General features: G+C 53.6%; 2 protein-coding genes across 2 annotated transcripts in view; both read left to right on the top strand.

Annotated features, from left to right (window-relative positions):
* SPTBN4 (spectrin beta, non-erythrocytic 4) overlaps positions 1–8,291 on the top strand; it is a 54,875-nt gene extending 46,584 nt beyond the window's left edge. The window contains exons 28-36 of the mRNA XM_087827229.1: positions 1,922–2,060; positions 2,155–2,239; positions 2,575–2,771; positions 3,313–3,932; positions 4,753–4,822; positions 5,365–5,657; positions 6,770–6,943; positions 7,089–7,131; positions 8,133–8,291. Coding sequence (XP_087683355.1) covers positions 1,922–2,060; positions 2,155–2,239; positions 2,575–2,771; positions 3,313–3,932; positions 4,753–4,822; positions 5,365–5,657; positions 6,770–6,943; positions 7,089–7,131; positions 8,133–8,291 — 1,780 coding nt within the window. The remainder of the gene's footprint in view (positions 1–1,921; positions 2,061–2,154; positions 2,240–2,574; positions 2,772–3,312; positions 3,933–4,752; positions 4,823–5,364; positions 5,658–6,769; positions 6,944–7,088; positions 7,132–8,132) is intronic.
* A 1,281-nt stretch (positions 8,292–9,572) lies between these two features.
* On the top strand, positions 9,573–20,436 carry SHKBP1 (SH3KBP1 binding protein 1). Its single transcript, XM_016209221.2, has 18 exons — positions 9,573–9,673; positions 9,902–9,955; positions 10,088–10,133; positions 10,240–10,313; positions 10,607–10,665; positions 10,890–10,970; positions 11,933–12,094; positions 12,176–12,266; positions 12,356–12,546; positions 13,074–13,189; positions 13,812–13,899; positions 14,002–14,118; positions 16,296–16,466; positions 17,503–17,658; positions 17,977–18,073; positions 19,147–19,325; positions 19,610–19,724; positions 19,842–20,436. Exons 1-18 carry the CDS (start codon positions 9,588–9,590, stop codon positions 20,071–20,073), a joined length of 2,115 nt encoding a protein of 704 aa, XP_016064707.2. The 5' UTR covers positions 9,573–9,587; the 3' UTR covers positions 20,074–20,436.
* The last annotated feature ends 1,948 nt before the right edge of the window (positions 20,437–22,384 follow it).

The following is a 22,384-nucleotide window of genomic DNA, read 5'->3' on the forward strand; positions in this document are numbered from 1 at the left end:
GTGTCCGGCAGAAGCCTGATGATCCACAGTGTTTGGGAGCCAGGTCCTTCCATCACTCTGCCCTGTGAGTCATTTGCTGGACCCTCTGTGCCCAGCTGCAGATGAGAGAGAGAGGATCACATGGGAAGTTTTAGGAACTAAGCCTGCACTCACATAGCATTGTTTCTGTGGCTGTGAGGCCTTGAGTCTACATTTGTTTACTCAGCAGATCTTTATTGAATGCCTACTGTCTGCCAGATGGTGAGCAAGTCCAAGCCCCTGCCCCGATGGGGCTTATAGTCTGAGAGTGGAGACAGGCAACAGATAAGTAAATAAACATCTAATATTACTTTAGATAGTAATAAGTGCCCTGAAGAAAAGTAAAGCAAGGTAAGGGGACAAGGTGCCAGCTGACAAGGCTTCTCTGAGGATGTCAGGTTGGAGACCTGAGTGGAGTGGTGATGAGTTGGGTAAAGTTTGGGGAGAAGGGTTTTCCAAGTGCAGAGGCCCTGGGGTAGGTGGTAGCTAGGCATGTTTGAGGAAGAGGTGGACCATCATTGTGGCTGGGTGGCGAGAGTGAGGGGAGAGTGGAAAGAGATAGGAGATGAGGTGTGAGGGGCAATCGGGTGTGGTGAGGAGTTTGTCTTTTCTCAGAGTGAGATGGGAACCATGGGAGGGTCTAGAGTACGGGAGTGATGTGAGATGATGTACATTTGAGAAAGATCACTCTAGATGCCTTGTGAGAAGTAGAGTGTGGAGAGCAAGGATGGAAGCAGGTAGACCAGTCAGGAGGCTATGTGATAAACCAGGTTTGAGATGATGGTGGCTTGATCAGTGTGCTGGTTGGAGAGATGGGGAGAAGTGATTGGTTTTAGGAATCTACAAAGTCTTTTTATTATGAAAATTTTCAAATATACCCAGAAGTAGCCATAGCAGATAGTGAACCAACATTTGGCCAGTCTTGTTTCATCTGTACACTCCCTGCCCTGCCCCCTTGCTGGGTTCTTTTCAGTCTCAGGTGTCATATCATTTCACAAGGTATGCTTTAAAATTATAAATGTCCAGTTTTGACTGATGAACTAGCTTTAGAGGTGGAAGGAAAAGGAGTCATGGATGAATGATGGGTGAATTTACTGAGACAGGGAATTTCAGGGGAGAATCGGATCATTCTAGATGGTCTAAGTCTTAGGTAGGAAGCATTACAGTGTGCAACCTGCAGAAATAAGTTCGGACATTTTAAATCTTATAAAGCTGTACTTGCTGACTGGTGGAACATTCAGACATTTGGAATTTGTTTTGGACACATGACAGTGGAGAACAGCGCTGTCCAGGAGTCATACAATGCAAGCCACAAATGCGAACCACATATATAATTTAAGATTTTCCTGTGACCACATTTAAAAAGTAAAAAGAAGCAAGTGAAATTAACTTTAGTAATTCATTTTATTCAACCTAGTATACCCAAAATATTATCACTTTCAACATGTAGTCAATATGAAAATTATTGAGACACTTGATGCTTTTTTATACTAAATCTTCAAAATCTGGTGTGTACTTTGTACTTCACCACATCTCAGTTCAGACCAGCCAGCCACACTTCCAGTGCTCATTTGCCACCACAACTAGTGGCTATTGTATTAGCAGACTTAGAAGGTTGGAATTGCTGGCTAGAGGAACCTTCAGAAGCATAGCTTTAGAAAACTGGAAAAAATTGGATCTTGAAATTCTAGCTTAAAATCACAAAAGTGTGACATTGTAGCACCCTGGGAAAAGTTGGAATCATTGAATCAGCGGAGAACCTTGGGCTTGTTCATGGGAGGTGGGATTCCGAAGATGGTGTCGGACTGTGGCCTCAGGGATTTGGGCTCCTCTAGAGCTGTGTATGTGGGGTGGGCAGAGAGAGGCTGTCTGTGGCTCAGATCCCTGCCACTGCCCACTGCAGGGACGTGTCGTCAGTGGAGGTGCTCATGAACTACCACCAGGGCCTGAAGACTGAGCTGGAGGCGCGGGTGCCCGAGCTAACGGCCTGCCAGGAGCTGGGGCGCTCTCTGCTACTCAACAAGAGCGCCATGGCTGACGAGGTGGGGAGGGGTGCAGGGGGTTCCCCTCTGCCATCCGTGCCCATTGGGGTGGGAGCCACCCTTGATGCCTCTCCCGCCCACCCACCACTTCCAGATCCAGGCACAGCTGGACAAGCTGGGAACCAGGAAGGAGGAGGTGTCGGACAAGTGGGACCGTCATTGGGAGTGGCTGCAGCAGAGTGAGTGGGGACCCAGACACACATGGCTCAGGGGCACAGGGACCTTCTCCATTGTGTTTAGAGAGGACCAGAGGGTGACACGGGCATGCTTTGCACACCATTCACGGATCCCCAGTAGCAAATGTAAAGGCCTGATGGTGGACAAGGGGGTGGTCTTTGCCATTGGAGCTTTCTGGTGGCAGATAGAGGAGAAGCTGGTGCCCTCAAAAGTAGCCCCAGCCTCTCATTCCTGCAAAAATCAGAGTGGTCCAGGCTGGCATAGAGGAAGCCAGCCACTGCGCCGTGAAGGGTCCCCAGGTGCCCCCAGCACCCTTACCCAGCATGTCTCCCCTCAGTGCTGGAGGTGCACCAGTTTGCCCAGGAGGCGGTGGTGGCAGATGCCTGGCTGACAGCCCAAGAGCCACACCTGCAGAGCCGGGAGCTGGGCAGCAGTGTGGATGAGGTGGAGCAGCTTATCCGGCGACACGAGGCCTTTCGCAAAGCAGCAGCAGCCTGGGAAGAAAGGTTCAGCTCCCTGCGCCGCCTGACCACGGTCAGCACCCAGATCCTGCCCCGGCCCCCCAACCACATCCCTCTGTATAAGACAGACACACTGGGTGCTGGTGCTCAGAGCTGTGTGAGGCCCAGACAGACCCCCAGTCTGGGGGTGGGGGTGAGGTGGGGAGAGACCTGTCACCAGACAGCGACAGCCCAGGCTGGGATAGCGAAGCACATGGGTTGTAGGAACCCAGAAGCACTTGGCCTGGCCTGGGGTTGTCTGATCTGAGATATAAATATTGAGAAGAGACCATTGTAGTCAAGAGTCCTGAGGTCCTGGGAAGGACCATTGAGGAAAGAGACAGTGGTACCTAGAGAAAGTGATTTAACTGATTCTTAGAAGAACACTAGGTGTTTGCTGGAGAAAATGGGAATTAAGTTCCTAGCAGAGAGCAACGCATGGGTGCAGGCCTGAACAAGGTTGCTTTTCCACCAATAAAAACTAGTAAACTGGGTGGTGAGGCAGACAACCGGGAGCTGCATCCCCCACCCCCACCCCTAGTCCCTCCGCCTGACCCTGGCTCCTCTGTCCCCAGATCGAGAAACTCAAGGCAGAACAGAGCAAGCAGCCGCCCACCCCTCTGCTGGGGCGCAAGTTCTTTGGGGACCCCACGGAACTGGCAGCTAAGGCGGCACCCCTGCTGCGGCCAGGGGGCTACGAGAGGGGCTTGGAGCCCCTGGCCCGCCGGGCCTCGGACACGCTGTCGGCGGAGGTGCGGACCAGGGTGGGGTACGTGCGCCAGGAGCTCAAGCCCGAGCGCCTCCAGCCGCGCATCGACCGACTGCTGCCGGAGGTCCCGGGGAGGGTGGAGCCTACGGTCCCACCAACCGTACCCGAGGGCGCGGTGGAGCCCCCCGGGGCCCCCGCGGCAGCGGAGCAGGTCCGGCCGCGGCCAGAGCGCCAGGAGTCGGCTGATCGCGCGGAGGAGCTGCCCAGAAGGCGGCGGTCGGAGCGGCAGGAATCGGCAGATCAACCAGAGGAGACTGCACGGAGGCGACGGCCAGAGCGGCAGGAGTCGGTGGAGCACGAGGCGCACAGCCTTACCCTGGGCCGCTACGAGCAGATGGAGCGGCGGCGGGAGCGGCGCGAGCGGCGGTTGGAGCGGCAGGAGTCCAGCGAACAGGAGACGGCTGCCCGAGGAGAGCTGACCAGGGGGTGAGGCCCCGAGTGTCCGGGGAGCGAGGGAAGGGAGGCACGGAGAGGTCCTGGCGCCACGCAGGCAGAGTGGAGAGGGCTTCCGTGCTCAGAACTGTCCGAGGAGGGAGTTCTGGTACCCATTTTGCAGAGATGTAAACTGAGCCTGAAAGAGGGTAGGTGACTGCCAGCAGTCCCACATTAGCAGCTCTCATCGTTGAAGGAAAGGCCAGAGTTAGCCAGAGTGTGCTAGCAGATCAATTCAATCAGCTGTGTCCCCAGAAAGAGGTCTTTGGGTCAAATACATTTCAGTGACAATAACTTCTTGGCCCCTTTTGAAATTTTGTGTTTCATGAGCATTTGCTGAGTACCTACCCTGTGTATGGTGTGTCCTGGGGAGAGCAGGGTGGAGCTTGCTTTTTCTCCAATAAGCCCTAGCCCTGCATTTATGGGGTTCACAGTCCAGTGGGGGAAACAGACATCACCAGACAGTGATGACCAGAATGATCAGGGTTGGAACGGGGACAAGTCCAGTGGACTAGGCGCTCAGGGTGGGCGGAAAAAGGCAACAGTATGTTCAAAGGTGCGAAGGCACCCGTTTGCATTTTGCTCTTGCTCTTTGTGTTGCTTAAAACTCAAAAGGGAGAGAGGCCCTGTCCCCCGTTCAGCAGCCATGTCCTCGGCAGCCGCGGTGTGTAAGGCCAGCATCCGAGAGGCAGCTGCAGAAGCGGGCAAGGGCCTGGCATCTTGGGCTAAGAGGTGGCGGCTGCTCCAGCCAACCAGGCTGGTCCTTGAGAGAAGGCACCCCAGTTCCATTGGGTCTTTCTGCCCCCGCCCCCAGGAAGGCCACCCTGGCTGACATCGTGGAGCAGTTGCAGGAGAAAGAGGCAGGCCCAGGGCTCCCTGTTGGGGTAAGTCGAGCCTCGGGATAGGTGGGGAATGGGGAACTCCTCTCCTCAGAGCTCTGGTCAGGATCCCAGATACACCAGTGCCTAGCCCTGGGTAACCCCCCCCCCACTTGAACCCTGCAGAGAGGCTCTCGGGATTGAGAGGGCCCCCGGGTGTCCTCCATAATTTCTCCTTTAGATGAGGCCACCGACCTCAGAACCCCCCTCCCCCCCAGTAGACTCCGGTCTTCCCACACCTGCGCCGCACTTTCTCCGGTCCAGTGGGGGTCTCAGGTTTCCTTACAGACACAGGAGGGAGCCCAGATTCCTCCTGCGGACATCTGGGACACCCACCTGCCTGCATCCCACCTTCATGCCCCCCCCCAGGATCGAGAGGGAGTCCAAACCTAGCAGCCCTGGCAGGCTCATTCCCAAGGCCAGGGGGGCCCCTAAGAGTTGGGCCCCGGTCCCGAGGTACTCCCATACTCTCCTCCAAGACACGTGGCCCCGCAGACAGATGGCCCCCCACTGTGATCAGCGCGCCTCTTCCCCCTCCTTCCCCACAGACATCGCTGCCTCAGCCTCGCGAACTTCCCCCCGGCCGCCTGCCCAACGGGCTTGAGCCGCCGGAACGGACACCTCGGCCAGACCGGCCGCGGGCCCGGGACCGGCCCAAGCCTCGACGGCGGCCGCGGCCCCGAGAGGGCGGTGAGGGCGGGGGAAGCCGGCGCTCGCGCTCCGCCCCGGCCCAAGGCGGCTCCGCCCCCGCGCCCCCGCCCCCGCCCACTCACACTGTGCAGCACGAGGGCTTCCTGCTGCGCAAGCGTGAGGTCGACGCCAACCGCAAGTCGTCCAACCGGTGAGCGTGGGGGCGGGGCTTTTGAAGGCGGATCCCAAGCTCAGGGTGTCCAATGAGTGAATAGGTAGGTGTGGGGAGGGTGGGGCTAAACGTCAGGGCGTCCAACCGGGGGCGGGGTGGACCGGGCCTTAGGGATGCGGGGCTTTAGGAATCAAGCAATGAACGGGAGTGGAGACCTGAAGTTAGTGTGGCCAGTGAGTGAGCGGGCGGTGCTTAGATGAGGGCGGGACCTGAAGAAAATGCTCCAAAAGGGAATAAATTGCGACCCGATCTCATAGCAACCAACCCGGGAGTTAGTTAAAGCTAATAGCAAATTGGATGTGGGGTCCTAGTCTAGAGGGTTTCAACGACTTGTGGGGTGGAGCCTGGAGAGGTCCATCCAACCGATGAGTGGGGTGGGTCCACCCTCGAAGTTTTAGGTTGGGGGAAGATCCGAAAAGGGATGGAACCCTAACTCTGAGGGCTGAGGGCACCTCAAATCAGTGTCCAAAAGGGCGCCTAACGGTGATGTGTTTACCCTTGGGGTCCAGCTCCTGGCTGTCCAACCCTTTTGTGTCCAGCTGGGAAGCAGAATCTGGGAAGGGGGAAAGCCAAAAAGGGTAGCAGGGCTGGCTAACGAGCAGAGTGAGATCTAGATCCATGATATGAAATGGGCAGAGCACATTGAGATTGCCTGTAGTCTCGGGTGGTCTTTCTTTTTTGTGCGGAGGCCAAGGTGGGAATAAACGAGTACTTCGTTGTATTTTGCTCCACCTGGGTTGGGGCTTTGGCTGAATAAGATGAATTCCTTATTCCAAGCAGGAGACCAATAGCTCTCCTTTCAGGAGATAGAGAAGTATCTAGGAATAAGCCCAAGCAAAAGGCTTACAGAGGAGACAGCTTAAGTCTTGCCTTCTAGAAATTCAATGTGAGAGCAGATTAGGAAGGGCAACCCCAGCAGGGCCAGCCTGGGCAAAGGCTGGGGCCCTGCCCTCAGTTCAGGAACAACCAAAGCATATGGCCCCAGTAGAGCAAAGGCCCCAAGGGAGGAAGACTCAGGCAAATTCAGCCCATGAAAGCTATTGATGAAAAGTAGCTGCAACTCTGCCTTGAGCCCTGTCTCATTGCCCCAGGTCATGGGTGAGTCTGTACTGCGTGCTCAGCAAGGGGGAGCTGGGTTTCTACAAGGACGCCAAAGGCCCAGCATCTGGGAGCACGCACGGTGGGGAGCCACTGCTCAGCCTGCACAAGGCCACCAGTGAGGTGGCTAGTGACTACAAGAAAAAGAAGCATGTCTTCAAGCTCCAGTGAGTTCCCTTGTGGGCAAGAGGGAGAGATCCAATTCCCAGCTGCCCCTTCCCAGCAATCCCTTGCTCCCCTGGAAAATGGTTGGTGGAAGGATGGGCCAGGCCTCTGCCCCAGATCCCCATGATCCTGTGTCTCCTCCTGCAGGACCCAGGATGGCAGCGAGTTTTTGCTCCAGGCTAAAGATGAGGTGAGATCTGGTTCTCTCTCTCCCCTGTTTGGACCTCAGACACTACCTGGCTGGCTGGTTCCTGGCTGTGAGGGGGAAGCACAAACCAGAGTTACCTGAGCTGTAATGGGAAATCTCATGGACAGAGAAAGCCCAGAAAAGGTTTCTAATCTAGCTAGGAGGGGAATGAGTGAGGCGAGAAGGGGAGGATCAGGAGGGCTGTCTGGAGTCCCCTTGCCTCACCTATGAGGTGAGATTGGAAAGATAAGAGGAGGGAGTTAGCTTGGGGGGGGGGGTGTTGGGAGGGGGATGATACAGTTAGAGGGAAGAGCAAGTGCAAAGAACTAGGGTGCAGAATTGCAAAGCATTAACTGTGCTTGAGGAGAGTTCAAGGAAGAAGGTTCCCAGAGGCTGGATCTTGTGGGTCAGAAGAGGTTGGGTTTGTCCTAAGGGCACTGGGGAGCCTTGCCAAGGGAGGGTTACTGTGATGCATAAGAAAGATCCCTTTGGCTACCATGTGCAGGGTAGATTGGAGAGGGCAAGAGTGGAGGCGTGGAGCCCAGGAAGTGGCCAAGGCAGGGACTCAAGTGGGGAGAGCACAGGCTGGACCTGGGCAGGCCTGTGGGAAGGGGAGGAGGTGGGTGAGAAAGACAGGAATGTGAGTGGATCTTGAGACTAGGACTAAGAGGAAAGGTCAGGGGAAAGGAGCAGGCATGGAGGTGGTTTGAAGAGATGTTGAAAATAACACTTTTCATTTTGTTCCTCCTCACAAGAGGCTATGAAATAGGCCTTTATTCTTTCAGTGACTCCTTTACTTATCTTTAACATGGAGATAAAAAGATTTGCATCAGGGTTATTGTGCAAATTAAGTAAGTTGATCATGTATAGTACTTACAGGGCCTGGTAAGTGCTCTCTCTATAAGTGTCTGCTGGTATTAATTATCGTTCTAAAGGCATCCGCTGATATTAATCAGTCTCCTGTCTTCCAACTGTGGACTCTGTGCCCTGTTTCCTCTCTTCAGGAGGAGATGAATGGCTGGCTGGAGGCAGTAGCTGCCTCAGTGGGGGAACACGCAGAGATCGCCCGCTGGGGACAGACACTACCCACCACCTCGTCAACAGATGAGGGCAACCCCAAGCGGGAGACAGGGGAGCGCAGGGCTAGCGGGCGCCGGAAGTGACTTCCCACCCCAGGGCCTGACTCAACTCCTGCCCCTCCTCTCTGCACTGTGGGCACAAAGACACTTTCTCTTCTGCAGGGGCTGGAGCCCCTAGTTCCACCAACACTGCGGACGCGCCATGACGGGCACTGGAAAGGAGGGGACTTCTCCTGCACCCCCAAAAGTGGTGGGGGATTGCTGCCCCTATAGCCATATCTCGGCCCCTTCCTGCTCACCACCCCCACCCCAGGTGCTGGGGCTCCATTATTTTTATGCAATAACTGAGCTTGGGGGAGCGGGTAAGGGGCCCATTGAGCCAAGCCCCTGCCCAGATACCAGATCCTGCCCCAAGAAGCTGGGGTGGTAGGGGTGATAATTCCTGCCCCCCTCTCCGCCCTAGGGATGGGTATGGGGGCACTGGTGAGGTCCCCTGGACCATCCAGGGTGCTAGAGGGTGGGGAGGGAACACCCCCTCCCACCTTTACCTCACTTCCAATGCTGCCTTGATCTCTGTCTGGGAAGGGGGAGTGAAGGGGCCCTAGTCCCCAAACTCACCACCTCAGAGCCATGCGGTTAATTCCTGACTTAGTTTATTTTTGCAAAACGTCGACCCCCTCTCCCCCCGCCCCGCATCCGCGAAGGCTTTTAATGGGAGGGACGTCAAAGCTCAAAACTGTCTTCCTCTCTTCTCCCCCCTCCAACTGTAAATGCCACTTTATGAGGGGAGGGTTGAGGGGAAGCCCTCTCCCTGCATGCTTCAGGCTGGAGCACCTCCCAGGGGAGTGAGGGTACCGGTTTGTGGACAGCCCCCATGACCGCCTGGAGAAGCCGCTAGGGCCCCGGGTTTTGGAGCGGTGTGGCAGGCGCACACTGTATGTACCTATAATAAATCCTTTGGCTTTGACGGTCTTTGCTGGTTTGTTCCCGTTTCCTGGGCTGCAGCTGGGAGGATAGGGGCAGGGAGAGCCTGTGGCTGCAGAGAACATGTAAATGTCCCCCTTGCGTGGACTAAGGTTTAAACACGTGCCTCGGACAAAGCACCTAGGTGCCATTCCTAAAATGGGAACCCCAGAGAGATGAGGGAATGTGTTGTTATTCCTCCTAATTAAACTTCCCCAAAGGAGCCGCTGGGTCCGCCCCGTCTAGGGCAGGAAAGGCGGGCCCCTTTAAGAAGGCGGAGAATTTAACTGCGACGGATGAGTGCATTGTCCAATCGCCAGCGGCTCCAGGAGTTTCTGGCCCAATGAGCACGCGGTGGGGGCGGGGCAGGGAGTACACCCGGAAGTGGGTGCAGGCGAGCCGGCTCGCCTGGGGGCCATGGCAGCCGCGGCGCCTGCAGCTGAGGGCTTCCCAGGTCGGGGGCCTCCGGGGGAGGTGATTCATCTGAACGTGGGAGGCAAGAGGTGAGTGTAGGAGATTCCTGAAGCCCATCCTCGGGGGCGGGGAGCGGGGATGGAGAACTCGCCTCCCCCGGGGGAATCCGGTCCGCAAGGATTGCTCCGCCCCCTTCGGGAGGCGCGGGAGCCTCGAGTGGCGCCCGGGGAGAGTGGGGAATGCACCGGGTCCCGGGTAGGGGCGGTAAGCCTCACCCTCCCTGCATCATCTCGCGCCCGCTCACCTTCCCCGCACAGATTCAGTACCTCTCGCCAGACTCTCACCTGGATCCCAGACTCCTTCTTTTCCAGGTGATTGGGAGAGCGAGTTTGGGGCTGGGGGTAGGGGGGCGGCGGGAGGAGAAGGTATGGGGAGACCTAATCCCCCCGCCCGCACGCACACGCCCCGGCCCGTGACACCTGCTCTGTGTCCCCTCCCTGCAGCCTTCTGAGCGGACGCATCTCGACACTGAAAGATGAGACCGGAGCCGTGAGTAGGGCAAGACCTGAAATGGGGCGGCGGGTAGGAGGAGGGACGGGACCTCCACTCAGCCCCACTCTTTGCCCCATCCACCCTCTGCACCCCTTCCCCGCAGATCTTCATCGACAGGGACCCCACCGTCTTCGCCCCCATTCTCAACTTTCTGCGGACCAAAGAGCTGGACCCCAGGTTGGTATGGAGGATAGAGGGGAGTACCCTGTGGTCTTCGCCCCCTGAGAAATCTCTTTCCCATCAGAATGTTCACTTAAGCTCCTTGATCATATTTAAATTGTGTATCCTTACAATTTTCCCCAAACACACACACATTTTCACAGGCCATGTTATCGCTCTTTATAACCTTGAGCCCGTCAAATTTTTCCACCTCTTGGAATTCCCTGTGCAGTTTTGAAAACTTCTTCCTCAGAATTCTCTGCCCACTCCCAGTACCCAGACCCTGACCCCTAGTCATTTCTTCTACCCAGGGGTGTCCACGGTTCCAGCCTCCTCCATGAAGCACAGTTCTATGGGCTCACTCCTCTGGGTAAGTGGGGGCCCCATTAGCAACCTCACTGCATAGAAAACCAGCTCTCTAGTGATGCCCCCTCTCCCTCTCTCCTGAAAGAAGGTTGGGTTAGAGCTGACAGCACTGGATTTGGTCCTGGGTCTCAGGGGAGTGATGATATTCTGTGGAGAAAGAGATGGGGGAGGAGGGAAGGAATAGGCCTCAGTACCCAAGTCCCATCCTTCAAGTCCTTTTTCCCTCAGTTCGTCGTCTGCAGCTGCTGGAAGAGTTGGATAGATCTTCCTGTGGAAACGTTCTCTTCAATGGTTACCTGCCTCCACCAGGTGGGCGCTATGAAGGGATGGAGTGGGTAGAATAAAGACTACATTTCCCATAAGGCTGCAGCCCTTGGGTGCCTGTGCTACAAACCCTGAGACACTATGGGAGCTGTAGTCCTAAATCAGATGCTTGGCAGGATGCTTAGAAAGGAAGTAGGAAACAGCATTTGCAGTGAGGCAGATGGGCCCCCTTGAGGCTCCAATGCATGTGCTAGACTGTGGTGGGAGCCATAGTCCAGGATTGATTTCTTTGTGGGAAGGCTTAGGAAGAACTGGGGTCCTTTGCATGGAGGGGAGAACTATTAAAGGGTATTATTGACTAAACTCCATGAGACCTTGGTGCAGCCAGCCCACTGGCCGTGGAAAATATGCCCCAGTGGTTATTGGGAACTGTAGTCCATTAAGCTTTGCTGATTGGTAGAAAGAGCAGAATGGGGGAAATTCAACTTATTGCTTTATTTCCCTAACCTCAGTCAATATCTACTACCTTCATGCAATTTGCCAAATATGAAGACCAATACTCTTGTCTTCTTAACTTAGCTTTATCCAGTTTTTTAAAAAATTCATTTTAAATGGAAGCTTTATATCTCTACCTTTATATCATAAGTAAACACGAAAATAAGACCCAAACATAAAGTGTTATTAAACTGGCTAGATACTATTGTCTGCCAAGGGGGCAGGTTTCCATTTTTTCAAAGGGAAGATTAGCAAATATTGGAGGAAATCTATATGGCATCACCAAACTGATTCTTCCTTTGTGATGGGCTGAAAGGAACTGAAAAGGGAGTAACTTGCTGTGTAATTCAATGTCACTTAATGCTGTGTCTCCATACCACCTAAATTTTTTTCATCAGAAAACTATTCTACACATGGGGAAGTCAGTATCTGGCATATTTTAAGGGCTTGCTACATAGCTATAATTACAATTATTACAGCTATTGTCACTCTGCCCCTTCTCCCTGACATAGTGTTTCCAATGAAGCGGCGGAACCGGCACAGCCTGGTAGGGCCCCAGCAGGCAGGGGGACGCCCAGCACCTGTTCGAAGAAGCAACACCATGCCCCCCAACCTGGGCAATGCAGGGCTGCTGGGCCGAATGCTAGATGAGAAAGCTCCTCCCTCCCCATCAGGTATGCTTCTGTCTCCTAGGAGGCTGGGACAGCCAGTGGGGCCCCTGGGACCCTGCCCTGATCCTTGCTCTCCCCTCTAAGGGCTGCCGGAGGAGCCAGGAATGGTGCGCCTTGTATGTGGGCATCACAACTGGATTGCCGTGGCCTATACCCAGTTTCTTGTCTGCTACAGGTGCTTGGGGAGGGTGGTGGCAGGAGGCTTTGAGCCCTGGTGATGGGAGGGCTTGGGGTGAGGGCTGATGATGTCCCCCAATCCTCTAGGCTGAAGGAAGCCTCTGGCTGGCAGCTGGTGTTTTCCAGTCCCCGCTTGGACTGGCCCATCGAGCGACTGGCACTCACAGCCCGGGTCCTTAGTGGGGCTTTGGGCGAGCATGACAAGATGGTGGCAGCGGCAACAGGCAGCGAGATCCTTCTGTGGGCTCTGCAGGCAGAAGGCGGTGGCTCTGAGATAGGTATGGCATCAGGCTTTTCCAAAAGCCTCTGCCCTTTAGAATTTTATTCCAACCTATGGTCTCTCAGAATTTTCTACCCTGTTAGCATTCTGTGGCCTGTTAAAATACCCCCACTATACAGTTCTTATACCCATAAGAATTCTTTGCATTATTAGGATGCTCCAACCCTTCAGAGTTCTGTATTCTGTTAGAATCCCTTGGCCTGGTAGAAAAATCCACCCACATACAATTCTGTCTTCTGTCAGAATTCACTGCCCTATTAGATTTTTTTGCTTTGTTGGAATTCTTTGTGCCAGTGGAATCTCAAGCCTCTTAGACTCTGTGTTCCCATTAGAAATCTGACTTGTTAACTGATCTGTTCCCTAACGAATCTAGATCCTCAGGAGAACCCCTGTAATTCCTGCTGGAATCTTCTATCCTGTAAGGATTCCTTGACCAGCTGACTCCTGGCCCTCAGAACTCTTCTTGCCAGCCCCCTTCTCCCCTGTGAAGCAGGGTCCTGGCTGAGCACTCCTTTCTCTCGACAGGAGTCTTCCATCTGGGGGTGCCCGTGGAGGCCTTATTCTTTGTCGGGAACCAGCTCATCGCTACAAGCCACACAGGGCGCATCGGAGTGTGGAATGCCGTCACCAAACACTGGCAGGTCAGAGTTCCGGCTGTCCCTTTCCCAGGTGTCCAGACTGTACAGACCCAGGGAGGGGTTCCTAAGTGGCCCACTCCATCTGGAGAGAGTTAGCAAGCCCAGCAGTTGGCCAGAGCCTGGGTGTGTGTGTTAAAGGCATAAGGAGTATCAGGGAGGCCTTCCTGGAAGAGGGGCTGCCAAGCTCACAGGAAAGATGGGTGGGTTTGGAAAGGAAAGAGGATTCTCCAGGCACTGGATGGAGGAGCAGGTGAGGGGAGATAGTGTAGGAGACAGAAACCCATTGAGAGACATGCAAACATCTGTCATTCTCTCTGCACCTACCCCTAGCCATGTCCAAAATGTAAAAAAATAAATACCCCTGCAGTGTTGTTTTCTTTTGCCAAAGTGTGAGTGTTTGAGATGCAGCGTCAAGGAGAGGCTACGAGACAAAATGCTGACCAAGAGACATTTAGAGACAGCCATAGCTCGAGATAGGCCTAGAACAGTCAGGGCTGGAGAGAAGTGGGCCTAGAAACTGCCGGTGGGTTCCGGAATGAGGAGGGAAGGGCATGCCAGGAGTGGGCACTGCAGAGGCAAAGGCAAGGAGGGACTCCTGGCCATAGCCTGCCCTGCCTGCCTGCAGGTCCAGGAGGTGCAGCCCATCACCAGCTATGATGCAGCAGGCTCCTTCCTCCTCCTGGGCTGCAACAACGGCTCTATCTACTACGTGGGTGAGGAGCAGTTTCCTGCGAGCCTCCCCTGGGAAGTGGGAGAGGAGGTGGGAGGCTGAGGCACCTTGAACAAACCCGCTCTACCCTCCCTGCCCACTACAGATGTGCAGAAGTTCCCCCTGCGCATGAAGGACAACGACCTCCTTGTCAGTGAGCTCTACCGGGACCCTGCAGAAGATGGGGTCACAGCTCTCAGTGTCTACCTCACCCCCAAGACCAGTAAGCTATGACCTGGCTCCCCCCTGCCATCAGCAGCCACCCCAGCCTGCTGCTCTCTTCCCACTGCTTGTGTCGCATGACCCAGTGAGAGTTAATGGAAGAGGAGACAGATTTACCTGTCATTTAGTCATTCAGTGAATACTCACTGAGCACCACTTGTATATAGGCACCGTTCTAGTCATTGCACCGTGGTGGGCCTCTCCACCAGGGGCAAAATAGGCCACTAGCCCGTTCATCTCTGGGTTTCTTTCCCATCTCTGTGAATAGGGCGTGATGCTTGCATGCCCATAAAAAAAAAGAGGAATCACGTTTTACAGTAGATGAAGCTGAGTTCTGTCACTGGGAATGATTTTTTTTGTTTTTTTTCCTTGACCTCAAATACAGAGATATAACTTGATTTTTATTTGTTTTTATTCTCATATCATAAAATGCACCATTTTAAAGTGTACAATTGGTGATGTTTAGTAGATTTACAAGGTCGTGCAACCATCATTACTATCTAATTCCAGAATATGTTTGTTTTTTTTTAATATATCTTTATTGATTTCAGAGAAAGGGAAGGAGAGGGAGCGAGAGAGATAGAAACATCAATGATGAGAGAGTCACTGATGGGCCGCCTCCCACACCCCCCAACTGGGGATCGAGCCCGAAACCCGGGCATCTGCCCTGACTGGGAATCGAACTCCGATCACCTGGATCCTAGGTTGATGCTCAACCACTGAGCCACGCCCGGCCGGGCCAGAATATGATTTTTATCATCCCAAAAAGAAACTCTGAACTTGTTAGCATCATACCTCCTTCTTGCCTCCTGACAGCCCCTGGAAACCTAACCTACTTTCTGTCTCTGGATTTGCCTCTTCTGGACATTTCACGCAAAGGGAACCACACAATTTGTGGCCTTTTGTGTCTGGCTTTTTTCACTTAGCATAATGGTTAATGATTTTATTTTTTCTGGTTAGTGCTTTCTCGATGTTAAAATATCTTTTCTACCCCCAGGGTGTGAAGATTTCCCCATGTTTTCTTCTAGATGCTTTGTAGTTTAAGCTTTTACACAAAGGTTACTGTTTCACTTCAAATGAACTTGTCTGTATGGTGGACAGTAAGGGTCATGGTAAATTTTTTTCTAGCAGGAATAGATTAATATTGCACCTAATTTCACAGCATGTCATCATGTAAGGCCCCTTTCTTTTTAAAACAAACTATGTACAGTTGGTATATAATATTATATTAGTTATGTTAATTTCAGGTGTACAATATAGTGATTCGACATTTTTATACCTTACCGTGTGATCACCCCACTAATTCTAGTGATCTTCCCCTTCACCTTTTCACTCATCCGCCCACCCATAAAGCCTCTTTCTTATTTCATTCATTTATCCATTTCCTCCCCACCGTCTCCTGCCAAGTGCCACTATTCTGCCATGATTAACATTTATCTTTTCATATGTAAGTGTCCTTACAAAATGGTCATCATGGAGGTTTTGAATTTGTGTAAACAGTACTGGGTCTCTGTCTCAGTTGCCCTCTTATTTTGCTCGCCTTGCCCTAGGTTTAATATCCATCCAGGTGGTGATGCATAACCCTAATCCATTGCTTTTAGTTGCTGTGCAAAATATTACAACCACGTTTTCCCTACTGCCAGTCTTTTAAATGGCCCATGGAGTTTCTGACACTTGGAAAATAACTTTTCCCGTCTGGAAAGTTGGCGAGGATGAGGAGTCCCTCAGACACATTGGCTTACACTTTCCTGTCTTGCTGTCTGTCTGTTTATATATGTCTCTGTGTTTTGTGTGTGTGTGTGTGGTTGGTTGGGTTTTCTTTTTGCCTTTCTCTCTAATTCCTTCTCTGTCTATGTCTGTTTGTCTGTCTCTATATCCCTCCCTGTGACTCATTTTCTCAGTTCCTGTGTCTCCCTGTTTCTCTAGTTTCCCTCTCTTCTCTCTCATATTAGCTCTGCCTCTCTTCGTCTTAACTTTCATCTCTGGCTCTCTTTCTCTGGTCTGTCAGTCTCTGTCCCCGCTCCTCCATCTCCACATCTTCTTGCCCCCTTATCATCTCTCCCTCTTTCTTGTTTCCTGACTCTGTCTCTGTTCTTTGGCTGTCTGTCTGCCTCTCTCTGCCTTGGTTTCTGTCTCTCTGTGACCCTGTCCCTCTCTTTCTCTTTGTTGCCTCATCAGGTGACAGTGGGAATTGGATTGAGATCGCCTATGGCACCAGCTCAGGGGGCGTTCGAGTCATCGTGCAGCACCCAGAGACCGTGGGCTCCGGGCCTCAGCTCTTCCAGACCTTCACTGTGCATCGCAGCCCCGTCACCAAGATCATGTTGTCGGAGAAGCATCTCATCTCAGGTAGGCCTGCGGGTTGCCCCAGGTGCCCATCTTCCTGCAGGAGGGGTGGCTCGGGTGGGAGCATGAAGCCGGGTAGATGAGGGTTTCCACTGGGGAGGAACATTGTGTAGGGAGAGACCTCTACAGGGGGGAGAGAAGTCTGACCTGGGACAGTAATTGCAGAAGTCAGAGAATACTATAAAGGGGGCCAATCTAAGGGAGAGTGATTAATCCATCAATTCAACAGATGTTTATTGAGCAGTGATGAACAAAACATGTCAGGTCCCTACCCTCATGGAGCTGATGTTCTAGTGGAGACAGCAGACAAATTAATAAAAATATAAATTGATATCAGGCAATGATGAGGGCCATGAAGAAAAACCAAGCTGTGCGAGTGGCTAGAGAGTGCCAGGGTCACAGGCCAGCACGGGGTTCTGGGAAGGCCTTTCTGAGGAAGGATCATTGAGCAGAAATGAGGGAGTGAACAGTGCAGATCTGTGGGGACAAGCATTCCAGGCAGAGGAAACAGGCATGGCAAAGGCTCTGTGGTGAAAGGATATTTGATGTATCTGAGGAAAAGGGGGAAGCCCTCTGTGCCCAGAGTAGAGTAGGCAAGGGAGTGGAGTGGATTGATAGGGGCAGGTCAGTAGGACCTTGTAAGCCATGGAGAAGACTGTGTCCTTGAGCCTGACAGATGGCCCTACAGGAGGGCTCTGAGAGAGGAGGGCTGTTACCTGGTGCAGATGCGCACAGGCTCCCTCTGGCTGCATGTGGGACAGGCTGTGGGGACAGGACAGGAGCAGGGAGGAGAGGGAGGAGGCTGCTGCGGTGGTCCTGGCAGGAGGTGGGATGGACAGGAGCAGCTGGAGGCAGTGGACAGGATAAGGTGAGATCAGGCTCTGAATGATTTTGGAGGCAGGGCCAACAGGATTTTTGACTATTTGGAATTTTAGGGAAGAATTCAGAGGGCCCTGAATCTTGACAATTGAAATTTGTTGGGGCTGGGAAAGGTTGGGCAGCAATAGCCCGGACTGACCTGCTGCCCTCTGCCCCTCAGTCTGTGCTGACAACAACCACGTGCGGACATGGTCTGTGACTCGCTTCCGTGGCATGATTTCCACCCAGCCTGGCTCCACCCCACTCGCTTCCTTCAAGATCCTGGCACTGGAGTCAGCCGACGGGCATGGCGGCTGCAGTGCTGGCAATGACATTGGTGCTTCCTAGCCCCTGGCCGCCCACCCCACAGACCCCCATGGGCCTCTGTTGACCCCTGTTGACCTCCCTTCACCCCCAGCTCCTCCTGTTGAATTCTGTTGCCCCCACTAATTCCTGCTGATTGCCACCTGACCTGGGACCATCCCATCCCTTATGCGCCTTAACCCTGTTGACTGTTGCTGACCCCTAGCCCTCTCTGACCCCACCCAACTTCAGCAGTCTAGGGATGGGGACCTAGTCCTGGGACGTGGCAGAGCCTTGGGGTCTGGAGGTCCTAGGGACCCAGCAGCCTGACCATCACCTCTGCTTGGCCTAGGCCCCTACGGTGAGCGGGATGACCAGCAGGTGTTCATTCAGAAGGTGGTGCCAAGTGCCAGCCAGCTCTTTGTGCGTCTTTCATCCACTGGTCAGCGGTGAGGATCGTCCATCCAGCGGGGAGGGTGGTCAGAGGAGAAGGCAAGAGGCCAGCTAGGTTATGGAGGCCAGAAGGGGATCCCAGCCGAGGGGCACTTAAGGAGCAAGGGCTGGCAGGGAGCACGAGCCTGGTCCATGTTTGGGGGCTGGAGGTATCAAAGGTGTTACACATACAGGTGGGAGTGACCTGGAGAAGCTGGTGCCTGTGGTGGACCTCAGCTAGAGACTGCCCAGTATAGTCAGGTGCCATAGGGGGCCTGGGCAGAGGGTTCAAGGCTGGGATGGGGGGCCAGGAAGCTGTAGAAGAGGTGTTGGCTCCACCCTGGGAAGGAGGCCTGGCAGGGTTTTCTTGAAGAGGAGACTGAGCAGACATCCTAGGGATTAGGAATGAGTGTGCCAGGCTGAAGGGACAGCTTGTGCAAAGGCTAGGAATGGCTCAAGAGAGTAGCCAGTGAAGTGCCAGTGGTCTCTGGGGGCCAGAGCACAGAACTGGAGGTGAACAATGGGGCTGCAAAAGGGCAGGGCCATGTCGATGGAAGGGAAGCACTGAGACTGTCCTGCGTATACCAGGAGCCAGAGCCTTGGCAGCTGTGATGGGAGGAACTGGAGTGTGGATAGGAGGCCAAGAGCCCAGTGAGGGGACTGGACTGGTGCCTGGCTGGAGAGGGCAGGGCGTGACCGGGGTTATACCTTGAGCAGGGAGGAGGGGCCGAGGGAGAGATGCAGGAGACTGAGGAACCGCCAAGGCAGCAATGAGGTGAGGGAAGCACCTAGGATGAGACTCAGGCCTTCCCTGAGGTGGGAAGAGGGGAGCAGCAGATTTGGAGGAGAGTCCTAGGCCCACTTGGGACACATGGCGAGTATGCAGGCAGGGGACATCCAAGAGACTACTCCCCCCCCCCTGGGGCCGGAACCCAAGAGAGTAGATTGGGGAAGGATGAAGATGTTTGGGGCGGAGGCAGGAGTGGCATCAATATGGTGGGGATTGTGGCCCAGGAAGGTTGTAGAGATGCAAAGAGGGACCAGGCCAGGCCCTGGTGTGGCCACGGTGACCCCTCCCCTTCCCTCTCAGCGTGTGCTCTGTGCGCTCGGTGGATGGCTCGCCCACCACTGCCTTCACGGTGCTCGAGTGTGAGGGATCCCGGCGGCTTGGCTCTCGGCCCCGGCGCTACCTGCTCACCGGCCAGGCCAACGGCAGTCTGGCCATGTGGGACCTGACCACCGCCATGGATGGGCTCGGCCAAGCCCCTGGTATTCCCTGCCCCACCTCAATCCTGTCCCGAGCCACACAGACTCACCTGAACCCCTCTCCACACCCTCCTCCATCACAGTGTCCCTCCCAAACCCTTGCCCTCTGACCCTTCTCTGCCCCCCACCCAACCCCTCCTTGCCCTTTCTTTTCAACCCGTTTCCGAACCCTGTCCCTTGACCTGTGCATCTTTTCTCCTGTCCTAGCCTCAATCCTTGCACATGACCTTTGTCCCTTGCCCTGTAAGCCTTGTCTTGTCCCCTGACCCTGTTTGCTTGCCCCCCAGCAGGTGGCCTGACAGAGGAAGAGCTAATGGAACAGCTGGAGCAGTGTGACCTGGCCCCCCTGGCTTCCTCGCGGAGCTCTCTCCCCAGCCCCTCACCCCGCACTTCTCTCACCAGGTAGGCTTGGCTTCACTTCCCCTGCCGTGCAATGGGGGAGAGGACAGAACATGGTGGCCTTGGAGGGGGACCCAGCAGCCCCATGGTGGCCTGCATTGACCCTCATCACCCCTTCAGTCTCCACTCAGCCTCCAGCAACACCTCCCTGTGTGGTCGCCGCGGGAGCCCCAGCCCCCCGCAGGCTGAGGCCCGGCGCCGTGGGGGAGGCAGCTTCGTGGAACGCTGCCAGGAACTCGTGCGAAGTGGGCCAGAGCCCCGACGACCACCGACACCAGCCCCCCGGCCCTCTACGGGTCTTGGGGCTCCCCTTGTACCCCCCAAGATGAAGCTCAATGAAACTTCCTTCTGAACGCAGCTGCCATGGTGCCTTTGAATGCCCAGGTCCTGGGAACTCGGGTGCCTGCCCGCTTCCTGTCAGAGCCCTGGGTTCAGGGCCAGGGTCTCCTTGGAGTGGTCACTGTTACTAGTTCTCCCCATCCCCCTTTTCTGGAGCCAAAGTCACCCTCCTGTAATAAAGTTCTCACTGCCAACACCTTGCTTACATTCTTATAAGATTTGAGGACCCCCCAGGGAAAGGGTGGGAGAGATACGGTCTCTGGCTGTAGATTCAGAGACATCTGTCTCCTAATTTAAGCAAAGAAAGGAAATGTATAGGTTTATACTTCAGCTTTAAGCATGGCTGGGTCCACGGGTTCTCAGTCAGGTTTTTCCCTCCCTGTGCCAAGATAACTCCAGGTAGTTCCTTAGCAACTTTATCTTCTCTAGCAGTCATAAAAATCACAAGACTGATTCTCATTGGCTTGAGGTGAGTCAGATGGCCTGAACCAATCACTATGGCCAGTGGATGGAGGTCTTCCCCTTGGTCCAGGGGTCATGTGACCTCACTAGCCTGGAGGTGACTTCAGTCCCATGTTGACAGTGGAGGAAGAGTTTCTGAAAGGTGATTCAGGGTTTTGTTACCACAAGTGGGGATGAATGGCTACAGGTTGGCAGGAACACAGATGTTGCCACATCCTTAACATCTGTACCCCAAACCTCACCACTACAAACACCTTGCCCACATCCCTGTCTGCCCAGTCTTTTACCCCTTTCCTGCCCACACCTGAGAGGGCATATGGGACAGGTTCAGCTCACCCCAGCCTGACATCCTTGGGATTTCCCCCCAAATAATACCTGTTACTATGGTAACTCCTCAAGGAAATTTTTAGCATCTTTTCCTTGGGCCAATGAAGAGGAGACAAAGTGGGTCAGACTAGCAACAAGGGATTTTAGGATATGTTAATTCTAAAATCCCAGAGTTTCTGGAATACTAGAGCTTCTGTAACATGATGAAGAGGGGTCTAGAATGTTAGGGAATCTAGAACACAGGGATATTCTAGAGTTCTAGTGGATGAACAATGTTAGGGTTCTTCCCGGTATTTCAGAGAATCCAGACTTTAAAAGTTTTCTGATGAAAGGGCCTGGAAAGTCAGTAATTCTAGAATGGGAATGTTCTGGAATATCTATGAATCTATACCAGTAGGAATATTTTTCACACCAAGGATTATGGAATGCTGAGAATTATAAAACACAGAAAAGTATCTGGATTGCTAGGAAATCTAGAGCATAGGGGTATTCTGGAATGTCAACCCTTATAGACCACTAGAGGGTTTGTTTGCATTCCAAGAAATCCATAATGGTGGGGGTTCTAGATTCTCAAAGAATCTAGAACACAAATGGGAGGTCTAAAAGGTGAGTGGTTCTAAAATGGTGTTCTGAAATGCTTGTGATGTTCAAACTCTAGAAATGTTTTTATATGATGGCATTCAGAACACTGGGGGATGCTTGAATGTTAGGGAGTCTAGAACAGGGATGTTAGGATGTCAGGGAATCTAGAATAGGAAGGCATTTTGTAATGCTTGCAGATCTGGGATATTGAGATAGCTTTTTCTATGCCAGGGAATCTAGAACACACATGTTTGTGGAATGCTGGTGATTCCAGAACTGAGAGAAAAGGTCAGAAAACCTAGAACACTGACGAGATTTTTGTTCATTAATACAAGGGATAAAACTGTAGGTTTCTGCTCACTGGGAGAAAGCTTCTGGAAATGCCATGACTCTAGAACTCTGGGGTTTCTGAAGGGTTGAAAACAGTAAGGATCCAAGAAGTGACACAGAAACGACCCTGGGAGGAGCATTTAAGATCTTGCTTCCTGGCACATGTCATCAGTTTGGCTCAAATAAATTCATAAAAATTCAAAAAGAAAGAAACACCCCTGGGAGATAGTGGCACTGGTAGAGATTGAGAGCTGGGGATTCCAAATGCTGGGGGAGTGGGGGGGGGGGGGGACTGTGCCTTCTCCGGAAGTTGCCGTGGTGAGCCAGAGGCTGTTGCCTAGCAACGAGCATTGAAGATGCCCTGGATCCCTGGCAGAAAGGAGACATTTCGGCAGCGCCCCCAGCAAATGCTCCAGCCAAGGGTAGGAGAAAGGGAGGGGGGCAACAGGGGGCAGGGACACGCTGTGCTGCGGGGCTATGTTAGCAGGGATCGCGGGGGCTTCACAAAGACAGGAACGCGGAGCACATTCAGAGGGCAGAACAGCCACTCCATCATCACGCCGGGACAGCCCACGAATGCCCGTGAATGGGGCTCGTGAATGGGGCTCGACTGCCGTCGTTGC

This window comes from Miniopterus natalensis, chromosome 18, assembly GCF_054644295.1.
Source record: "Miniopterus natalensis isolate mMinNat1 chromosome 18, mMinNat1.hap1, whole genome shotgun sequence".
Taxonomy (NCBI): domain Eukaryota; kingdom Metazoa; phylum Chordata; class Mammalia; order Chiroptera; family Miniopteridae; genus Miniopterus; species Miniopterus natalensis.

Bases quoted from the DNA above. Each gene is read 5' to 3' on its own strand.
- SHKBP1 (XM_016209221.2), top strand. From the start codon at position 9,588: ATGGCAGCCGCGGCGCCTGCAGCTGAGGGCTTCCCAGGTCGGGGGCCT. The intron at 16,467-17,502 runs GTAGGCCTGCGG...TCTGCCCCTCAG, and splicing joins GGAGAAGCATCTCATCTCAG to TCTGTGCTGACAACAACCAC. The intron at 19,725-19,841 runs GTAGGCTTGGCT...TCACCCCTTCAG, and splicing joins CCCCGCACTTCTCTCACCAG to TCTCCACTCAGCCTCCAGCA.